Raw genomic sequence first — 10,625 nt, 5'->3', positions numbered from 1 at the left:
TGGAGCAGCAGCAGCTCGGGAGGGACCTGGAGCAGCAGCAGCTCGGGAGGGACCTGGAGCAGCAGCAGCTCGGGAGGGACCTGGAGCAGCAGCAGCTCGGGAGGGACCTGGAGCAGCAGCAGCTCGGGAGGGACCTGGAGCAGCAGCAGCTCGGGAGGGACCTGGAGCAGCAGCAGCTCGGGAGGGACCTGGAGCAGCAGCAGCTCGGGAGGGACCTGGAGCAGCAGCAGCTCGGGAGGGACCTGGAGCAGCAGCAGCTCGGGAGGGACCTGGAGCAGAGCAGCTCGGGAGGGACCTGGAGCAGCAGCAGCTCGGGAGGGACCTGGAGCAGCAGCAGCTCGGGAGGGACCTGGAGCAGCAGCAGCTCGGGAGGGACCTGGAGCAGCAGCAGCTCGGGAGGGACCTGGAGCAGCAGAGCTCGGGGGGGGGGGGGAGGGACCTGGAGCAGCAGCAGCTCGGGAGGGACCTGGAGCAGCAGCAGCTCGGGAGGGACCTGGAGCAGCAGCAGCTCGGGAGGGACCTGGAGCCGCTGGAGCTCGGGAGGGACCTGGAGCCGCGAGCTCGGGAGGGCCGGCAGCGCCTGGAGCGCGAGCTCGGGAGGGCCGGAGCCGCGGAGCTCGGGAGGGACCTGGAGCAGCAGCAGCTCGGGAGGGACCTGGAGCAGCAGCAGCTCGGAGGGACCTGGAGCCGCAGGAGCTCGGGAGGGTGGGAGAGCTCGGGAGGGACCTGGAGCAGCAGCAGCTCGGGAGGGACCTGGAGCAGCAGCAGCTCGGGAGGGACCTGGAGCCGCAGGAGCTCGGGAGGGGCCTGGAGCAGCAGCAGCTCGGGAGGGACCTGGAGCAGCAGCAGCTCGGGAGGGACCTGGAGCAGCAGCAGCTCGGGAGGGACCTGGAGCCGCAGCAGCTCGGGAGGGACCTGGAGCCGCTGGAGCTCGGGAGGGACCTGGAGCCGCAGGAGCTCGGGAGGGACCTGGAGCAGCAGCAGCTCGGGAGGGACCTGGAGCAGCAGCAGCTCGGGAGGGACCCGGAGCCGCAGGAGCTCGGGAGGGACCTGGAGCGCGGGCTGAGGCCCGGAGCAGCAGCAGCTCGGGAGGGACCTGGAGCAGCAGCAGCTCGGGAGGGACCTGGAGCAGCAGCAGCTCGGGAGGGACCTGGAGCAGCAGCAGCTCGGGAGGGACCTGGAGCAGCAGCAGCTCGGGAGGGACCTGGAGCAGCAGCAGCTCGGGAGGGACCTGGAGCGCAGCAGCTCGGGAGGGACCTGGAGCAGCAGAGTGCAGCAGCTCGGGAGGGACCTGGAGCCGCAGGAGCTCGGGAGGGACCTGGAGCAGCAGCAGCTCGGGAGGGACCTGGAGCAGCAGCAGCTCGGGAGGGACCTGGAGCAGCAGCAGCTCGGGAGGGACCTGGAGCAGCAGCAGCTCGGGAGGGACCTGGAGCAGCAGGAGCTCGGGAGGGACCCGGAGCCGCTGGAGCTCGGGAGGGACCTGGAGCAGCAGCAGCTCGGGAGGGACCCGGAGCCGCAGGAGCTCTCCTGGGCGTGGGCTCCCGCAGGAATCCCAGCGATGCACCCCCGGGTTTGGAGGTGCAACCGGCACCGTGCCCGCTGGCAGCACCGCAACGCCCGGGGCCTCCCTGGCGCCTCTGCCGGTGTCACACCCCTCCAGTGCTGCCCTGGGACTGGGGCCGAGGGGACGGGGGTGGACGGGGATGGGCGGGGATGGGCGGGGATGGACGGGGATGGATGGGGATGGATGGGGATGGAGGGGAATGGATGGGGATGGACGGGGATGGACGGGGATGGACGGGGATGGACGGGGATGGACGGGGATGGACGGGGATGGACGGGGATGGACGGGGATGGACGGGGGTGGACGGGGGTGGACGGGGACGGACAGACGGACCCAGAGCGGCTGGGCACTCATAGAAAACCATCTACTGTTTATTGGTGCTGGCGGGCCGGGCCCGGCCGGGTTACATTCAGCTCTACTGCTCTTCGGTTAGGGGGTGGTGGCAGCATGCGGCAGCGGGGCCGGGACCTGCGCCGGGGGGTGCAGTGCGGTGCAGGACCCCCCCAGCAGCCCCAGCCCCACCGGGATCAGGGTGGCTGCAGCCGGAGCCCTAGCGCAGGTACCCACAGGGACGGGGGGGTAGCACCAGAACCAGTGAAGGCACCGAGCCCGGCCATGGCCCACTGGGGTGCGGGCAGCAGGATGGGGGGAGCCCCTACCCAGCACTGATGGCAGGGGGGGAACCCCCAACCCAGCACCAATGGCACCGGCAGCCACCCCAAGGGCTAGAGCCCATCACGGTGGCGTCTGGGCTGCCCCAGCCCCACTGCCCCAAATGCTGTGGCTGCAGTGGGTGCTTGGAGCACATCACCGGGGCTGCAGCGGGGCAGGGGCTGCAGCAGCCGGACCAGGGGCTTGCTGTGAGGCACAGGGGTGCTGTGGATCAGAGGGGTGCTGTGGGGCAGGGGGTTGCACGCATGCTGCAGCAGCAGCGCGGGTCAGACCTGCGGGCACATGGCTGCACCTCCGCTATCCTCCAGCGGACAGGAGGGTCCTGAGTGGGGCCGGCCGAGGGTGCTGGTGCGGGGGTCAGCGGCAGGGGCTGCACCGCTGCGGGGGGGACCCCTCGGGTGGCTCTGCAATGGGCACAGAGGCGCTGGAGCTGCATGGTGCTGCCAAACCCATGGCCTGCCCCACACGCTGCGGCTGCGCTGGGGTCCCACTGCCCCGTGGCACAGGCAGTGCGCAGCCTGCAGCAGCGCCCAGGGCAGCTGCACCCAGGGCAGCAGCGGGGGCCCGCAGTGCCGCAGCCTCACCTGCCGGTGCTGCAGCCAGGCCCTGCTCAGCCGCGGGGAGCTGCAGCTCGGCTGCGTCGGGCAGGAGGGAGCCGCGGGCGCGGGGGCAGCGGTCACCAGAGCGCGTCCGGCGCTGCACCGACTGCAAGGGGGCACAGGGGCAGCGGTCACCAGAGCGTGTCCGGCGCTGCACCGCTGCAAGGGGGCACAGGGGCAGCGGGGGCAGCGGTCACCAGAGCGCGTCCGGCGCTGCACCGACTGCAAGGGGGCACAGGGGCAGGGGGGGCAGCGGTCACCAGAGCGCGTCCGGCGCTGCACCGCTGCAAGGGGGCACAGGGGCAGCGGGGGCAGCGGTCACCAGAGCGCGTCCGGCGCTGCACCGACTGCAAGGGGGCACAGGGGCAGCGGGGGCAGCGGTCACCAGAGCGCGTCCGGTGCTGCACCGACTGCAAGGGGGCACAGGGGCAGCAGGGGCAGCGGTCACCAGAGCGCGTCCGGTGCTGCACCGACTGCAAGGGGGCACAGGGGCAGCGGGGGCAGCGGTCACCAGAGCGCATCCGGCGCTGCACTGACTGCAAGGGGGCACAGGGGCAGGGGGGGCAGTGGTCACCAGAGCGCATCCAGTGCTGCACCGACTGCAAGGGGGCACAGGGGCAGCGCTCGGCAGGGCCCGGGGCACACGGGGGGGCCCGGGGGGTTCTGCAGCTCTCACCTTCCTGGCCAGGGGGCTGCAGGGCGCTGAGGCGCTGCTGTAGAGGCTGAGGCTGGAGCTGGAGCGGGTCGGGGACAGCGCTTTGGAGGAGGGGGAGGAGGCGCTGCCTGCGCCCGCCCCGAAGGCCTCCGTGCTCAGGTACTTCTCGTTGATCTTCAGGTTGGTTCTTCCCTTCACTGGGGCATGGAGGGGGTCACAAGGGCTGGGAATGGGGCCGCATCCCGCAGGGGCCCCGCTGCAGCAGCGCAGCAGAGCTCCCACTGCAGAGCCCACTGGCAGCCCCCTGGGTGCGGGTACCGGGGTGGGGGGCGCCCATCCCCACCTCTGCAGGGGTCGTTCTTCACCAGGAACTCGTCAAGCGCGATCCAGCCGCCACCGACGCGCACCATGAGGGTGCTGCGCAGGATCCGCACCATCCGCAGCTGCTGCGACTCCCCGAACTGCAGCGACACCGCGGCGCAGCGGGGGCAAGGGCAGGAGGGGTCAGGGCAGTGCAGGGAGCACTGGGGGGTTCGTCAGGGCTCGGTGCTGGGGAGTGGGTGCCAGGGCAGGCGCCGGCACCCAGCTGCGCCCATCACCAAGCCATTGGGTCCCATCCACCCCTGTGCTGCAGCCCGCAGCACCAGGGGGCCCACAGGACGTGGGGACGTGCCCCTCCTGGGCAGGTGCATGGGAGCTGCAGCACCTGGCGTGGCGCAGGCGGTGCCGCAGCGCTGCCAGCACTTACCCGGTACCTGTTGGCACTGATCTGCTCCACCTGGAACCGCTTGGCACAGTTGCACTGGGCCACTTGCCGGTTCACCTGCAGGGTGAGCACGGGGGTCAGCCCCCAGGGACTCCCCCCAGCCCATGCAGCCCCCCCGGCTGCAGCCGCACCTCGTCCTGGATCTGGTCGGCATCGGCGCCGCGGCGCAGCAGGTCCCGGCTGGGGTGCAGGGCACTGACGAACTCGCAGTAGTCAATGAAGCCATCGCCGTTCATGTCAAAGATGCTGGCGACAGCGTTCATCTCCAGGACGTTGGTGGGAAACTCTGGGTGGGAAGGGGACTCTGGGCACATTGCGCCAAGGGCGGATGGGGCCGGCACTGAGCCATGGCCCCAGAGGGGGATCCTGAAGCCATGGGATGGATTCTTTGGAAGGGACCTTAAAGAGTTCATCCGGTTCCAACGCACCCCCCATAGGCACGGACCCTTTCCATGGAGCAGGGGGCTCCGAGCCCCTGTGTCCAACCTGGCCCTGAGCACTGCCAGGGATGGGGCAGCCCCAGCTTCTCCCTTCAACCTCTTCAACCACCCTCATGGTAACGGATTTCTTCCTAGCACCTCACTTCACTGTTCCATCTTCCACACAGAACCTGTTGCCCCTCGTCCCTTCCATACCCGACATTGCCCCAAGCCCCCTCCAGGCTCCTGCAGCCCCTGCAGGCACTGGAGCTGCTCTCAGCTCCCCCCTTCCCGCAGCAGAGGGGCAGGATCCCCTCCCTGCGCTGCTGCTCCCGCTCTGGGCTGCACCCAGCACACGGGGGGGTTCTGGGCTCCAGCGCTCACTGGAGCTGGGTCCTGGGGAGCTCCTCCCCCCCCAGCACCCCAAGTCCTGCTCCTCAGGCCCCAGCCCCTCTCCCCAGCCTGGGCTGGACCCCGCAGGCAGACCCCGTCCGTTCCCGTCTCCACCAGCACCGCTCCCAGTGCCTGAGTGGGACTCACTGGAGGAGAGGACGCTCTCGATGAACTCCCGCTGGCTGATGCGCCCGTCCTGGTCCCGGTCAATGCCCCGGAAGACGTCGAGGACCCGGGACTTCATCTGCCCGATCCAGTGCATGTAGCGCTTGCGCCAGACCCCGAAGTCGAAGTGAGCGAATTCCTCCAGCTCCGAGGGGCAGAGACGGGAATTACTCCCCTGAGAGCCCCCTGCTCTGCCCATGCGGCACCCAGTGCATTGCTCTGCCCATGCAGCACCCAGTGCATTGCTCTGCCCATGCAGCACCCCGTGCATTGCTCTGCCCACGCAGCACCCACTGCATTGCTCTGCCCATGCGGCACCCCGTGCATTGCTCTGCCCATGCAGCACCCAGTGCACTGCTCTGCCCATGCAGCACCCAGTGCATTGCTCTGCCCATGCAGCACCCAGTGCATTGCTCTGCCCATGCAGCACCCAGTGCATTGCTCTGCCCATGCAGCACCCCGTGCATTGCTCTGCCCATGCAGCACCCAGTGCATTGCTCTGCCCATGCGGCACCCAGTGCATTGCTCTGCCCACGCGGCACCCACTGCATTGCTCTGCCCACGCGGCACCCAGTGCATTGCTCTGCCCACGCGGCACCCAGTGCATTGCTCTGCCCATGCAGCACCCAGTGCATTGCTCTGCCCATGCAGCACCCAGTGCATTGCTCTGCCCATGCAGCACCCAGTGCATTGCTCTGCCCACGCAGCACCCAGTGCATTGCTCTGCCCACGCAGCACCCAGTGCATTGCTCTGCCCATGCAGCACCCAGTGCATTGCTCTGCCCACGCAGCACCCAGTGCATTGCTCTGCCCACGCAGCACCCAATGCATCACCCCTGCCCCATGCCATGCTTTGCACCCGCCGGTGCTGCAGCGCAGCCGCCGTACCTCCCGCAGGCGCTGCAGGGCCGTCTCGAGCCGGTACTGCCGGTCCAGCGCCAGGAGCCAGAGCTGCTGCCAGCGCTGCAGGACCTGCGCCGTGAGCGGGCTCTGGGGCTCCGGTGCTCCGGGCAGCTCCGCCGGTGCCTTCCCCGCGCTGCGGCGCCCTGCAGCCAGCACACACCATGACACAGAGCCAGGGCTGCGGCCGGCGCAGTGCAGCACGGGGCGGTCCTTACGTGAGGCCAGCCGGCGCGCCACCGGTGGGCCCAGCTCTGCGGCCAGCTTCTGCTTGCAGCTCTTGGTCACCCTCTCCACGTCAGGCTGCTTGCGGTTTAGCTCCTCCATGAAGACCTGCAGCAGAGCACACTGAGCACCCAGCAGCCGCAGCAGCACCACCGCTGCAGTGCAGCCAGGCACGGGGTGATGCTGGGAGCACAGAGCAGCCCCTCTGCCCCCTCCTGCATGCGCAGCTCGTGCTGCAGAGCCCATGGGCTTGGCTGCAACACGTAAGAGGTGCTGCTGCAGCACTGCTGCATGCACGGCTGCGGCCTGGGGCACCCGCAGCCCTCGGTGGGGTTGAGGCAGGTGGGGGCACACACGCACACCATGGCCCTTACCGCGTGCTGCGCGCTGAGCTCCTGCAGCGGCTCCACCTCCTGCGGCAGCGGCTCCGTGTCCCGCAGCCCCAGCGCCTCCTCGGCCGCCGCCATCCACTCCAGGAGCTGCGCCGCATCCTCCCGCTCGGCCGCCAGCCGCGACGCCTGCGCCTGCAGCCGCTCGCCCTGCTGCTGCGCCCAGCGCTGCACCTGCGGCACGGCACCGGGCTGGGGCCTGCGGGGGGGCTCTGCAGGGCTGCAGACCCTGGGGGCTGTGACTACATCCGGGCACCACAGGGCATGGCATCAGTGGGGATGGCCCCTGCACGGTGCACTCCTGCCATGGGGCAGGCACAGGGACCTCCAGCCAGCAGCCCCTGTGGCTATGAGGCAGGGCTGTGGGGCAGAACTAGGGGGGATCCCACCTCTGCCATGGGGCAGAGACCGCAGCCGCAGCCCCCATGGCCATGGGGCAGCACAGGGAGCACCGGTCCTGGGTGCAGCAGCTGAAGGTGCCAGCACCAGTGCCTGTGCCGCTGCCAGCGTGGCCGGGCCCTGCCTGCAGGAACCGGAGCAGCGGCGGCTCCAGATCAGGTCCCAGGATCTCTGAGCTCCCCTCAGGAGGGGCTGGAGCAGGCAGGGACCAGGCAAGTATGGGCCCAACCAGTCCGACCCGTCCGGGCAGAGCTGGGAGCCTCCGGCTGCTGTGGGAACCCCTCTGGGATGGGGATCCCGGGGCACGGATCCCTGCCTGCGCTGGGGGGCAGCTGCGGTCCCATGGGAATGAGGCACCAGCATCGGCAGGGCCGTGCAGGGCCCGGGGCAGGGGGAGCCGTGGGTGCTGCAGCTCAGAGGGGGCAGCAGGAGATGGATGCGGGCACTGCACAGACCAAGGGGGGGATTGGGTGGGAGGGAGCTCAAAGCTCCTCCAGCTCCAACCCCTGCCAGGGCAGGGACCCCTTCCCCTGGAGCAGGGTGCTCCAAGCCCCTGTGTCCAACCTGGCCTTGAGCACTGCCAGGGATGGGGCAGCCACAGCTCCTCTGGGCACCCTGTGCCAGCGCCTCAGCACCCTCACAGGGGAGAGCTCCTTCCCCCGCTCTCCTCCCCCGGACGTGGGGACCCCTCTCACCTCCTGGAAGCGGCTCTTGGTGACGGTGACCCAGGACTTGATGGTGACGACGGAGTCGGGGTGGCAGGAGGAGAGGATCTCCTCCCCCAGCGAGGTGATGCACTCCAGCTCCAGCTGCTGGCACTGCAGCGACTGCAGCAGCTCCTGGGGGGGGACATGCACCATGACAGCGCCGGGTCCAGCCCCGGCACCACCGCACCCCTCACACTGGGGTCACCACGCATGGCTGCGGGTGCATGGGACCCCAGACCCCCACCCCTCAGGACCCCAAACCCGTGTCTGTGTGCAATGGGAGCCCGGTGGGAGCCGTGGCAGACTGGGACGTGCCGGGACAGGGATGCACCAACCTGCAGCAGGTCTCGGCACTGCTGCACGGCCGCCTCCTCCTCGGGGATGGCGCCGTACTTGAGGCTCTGCTCGGACTCGCCGAGGCGGCGCAGGAATGACTGCACCAGGCTCTGGAACTCTTCAGCCTGCAGCGGACGTGGGACCCACTCAGCCCCAGCGCGCGGCTGCAGCACCAGGGCCCAGGCCCCGAGACCCCCAACCAGGCCCTGTGGCTGCTGCTCCTGCACCCAGCACATGCGACTCATTGCAGCACCATGTGCCCAGAGCTGCTGCCAGCCCGGCTGCAGGACATCCTGCAGCAGGACAGAGGATGCTGCTTGCCCTGGTGCAACACCACGGCCCCCACCAGGACCTCCCCATGCAGCTGCAGAACACAGCATCCTCCCCCGGCACCTGCAGCACCCAGCCTGGCACTCGGGCATGGCAGCTTGCAACACAGCCACACACAGAGCTGCACAGCCACACGCAGCACCCAAAGCACAACCGCATGCAGAGCCCAGACACCCCACACAGCAGCCTGCAGTGAGGCCACACAGAGCCCTAGCACCCAAAGCAGCACATGAGCACCCATCACCCAGATACCCCACACAGCAGCCTGCAGCGCGGCCACACAGAGCCCGAGCACCCAAAGCAGCGCATGAGCACCCATCACCCAGATACCCCACACAGCAGCCTGCAGCGCGGCCACACAGAGCCCGAGCACCCAAAGCAGTGCATGAGCTCCCATCACCCAGACACCCCATGCAGCACCCCACAGCACAGGCACACACAGAGCCCGAGCACCCCATGCAGCACCCCACAGTGCAGGCACACACAGAGCCAAGGCACCCCATGCAGCACCCCACAGCGCAGGCACACACAGAGCCAAGGCACCCCATGCAGCACCCCACAGCGCAGGCACACACAGAGCCAAGGCACCCCATGCAGCACCCCACAGCGCAGGCACACACAGAGCCAAGGCACCCCATGCAGCACCCCACAGCGCAGGCACACACAGAGCCAAGGCACCCCATGCAGCACCCCACAGCGCAGGCACACACAGAGCCAAGGCACCCCATGCAGCACCCCACAGCGCAGGCACACACAGAGCCAAGGCACCCCATGCAGCACCCCACAGCGCAGGCACACACAGAGCCAAGGCACCCCATGCAGCACCCCACAGCGCAGGCACACACAGAGCCAAGGCACCCCATGCAGCACCCCACAGCGCAGGCACACACAGAGCCCAAGCACCCCATGCAGCACCCCACAGCGCAGGCACACACAGAGCCAAGGCACCCCATGCAGCACCCCAAAGCGCAGGCACACACAGAGCCAAGGCACCCCATGCAGCACCCTGAAGAGTGCCCACACAGAGCCCGAGCACCCAAAGCAGCGCATGAGCTCCCATCACCCAGGCACCCCGCACAGCACCCTGCAGCATCGCCCCCTGCAGCCCCTGCAGCACCTGGCGCAGCGCTGCCTCCAGCCGCGCCTGCCTGCCCAGGGACAGGCGGCAGACCAGGTCCCAGCGCATGCTCAGCTCCTCCAGCTGCCGCTGCAGCCACGGCGAGTCCCCGCGCGCCGGGTCCCGCACCGAGCGCGTCAGCGCCCGCACGCAGCCGGCGCGTTTGCCCAGCTCCTTCTGGAACACCTGCGGCGGGGAGAGACGGCGGCAGCGTCGCGGCACCCGCCTGGCCCTGCTGCAGCGCAGGCTCCATGCAGCACGGGCACCGCTGCAGCTGCGTGCGCCAGGGGCTGCGGCCATCGCCCTGCACCAGACTCCAGCCCTGCCCCGGCCCGGTCCCAGGGTAGCTGGAGATGGGATGGGGATGGGATCAGGATGGGGACAGGGATGGGATCAGGATGGGGACGGGACAGGAGGACAGGAACAGAATGGGGACAGGAGTGTGGGCAGGGAGGAGGACAGGAACAGGGACGGGGGCACCCACCTTGTGCTTGTCCATCAGGTCGCTGACCAGGTCGCGGTCGCCGCCGACGGGCGCATCCTCGCTGAGCTGCGGCTCGGCGCGGTACAGCCAGTCCAGGAGCGCCTGCAGCGCCTCCGAGAACTTCCCCGACAGCAGCAGCCTCTCCTCCAGCTGGTGCTGCCTGCCAGGACAGGGGTGCAGGCAATGCGGCAGCGCCAGGCCCGGCACCGCGGGGCAGGAACGGCTGCACCCAGGGCCCAGCACTGTGGGGCAGGAATGGCTGCACCCAGGACCCAGCACTGCGGGGCAGGAATGGCTGCACCCGGGGCCCAGCACTGCAGGGCAGGAATGGCTGCACCCAGGACCCAGCACTGCAGGGCAGGAATGGCTGCACCCGGGGCCCAGCACTGCAGGGCAGGAATGGCTGCACCCAGGACCCAGCACTGCAGGGCAGGAATGGCTGCACCAGGGGCCCAGCACTGCAGGGCAGGAATGGCTGCACCCAGGACCCAGCACTGCAGGGAAC

At 69.6% G+C, this 10,625-nt stretch overlaps 1 protein-coding gene across 1 annotated transcript; it reads right to left on the bottom strand.

Moving 5' to 3' along the window:
* Window positions 1-2,192: 2,192 nt before the first annotated feature.
* Window positions 2,193-10,362, bottom strand: LOC133211687 (microtubule-actin cross-linking factor 1, isoforms 6/7-like; the record flags this gene model as incomplete). The annotated part of the gene is made up of 14 exons (XM_061352258.1): window positions 2,193-2,640; window positions 2,821-2,941; window positions 3,512-3,687; window positions 3,834-3,951; window positions 4,239-4,313; window positions 4,388-4,542; window positions 5,216-5,378; window positions 6,122-6,279; window positions 6,352-6,466; window positions 6,733-6,921; window positions 7,842-7,985; window positions 8,189-8,314; window positions 9,637-9,822; window positions 10,121-10,362. Coding segments are annotated over 14 exons (2,015 nt in total), but the record flags the coding sequence as incomplete, so codon positions are not given.
* Window positions 10,363-10,625: the final 263 nt, after the last annotated feature.

Source organism: Neopsephotus bourkii, unplaced genomic scaffold, assembly GCF_033783945.1.
Source record: "Neopsephotus bourkii isolate Nb327-2 ecotype Australia unplaced genomic scaffold, CSIRO-AGI_Nbou_v1 NB_649, whole genome shotgun sequence".
Taxonomy (NCBI): Eukaryota; Metazoa; Chordata; class Aves; order Psittaciformes; family Psittacidae; genus Neopsephotus; species Neopsephotus bourkii.
Note: the sequence above shows the minus strand (reverse complement) of the source record. Positions and strands in the feature narration are given on the sequence as shown.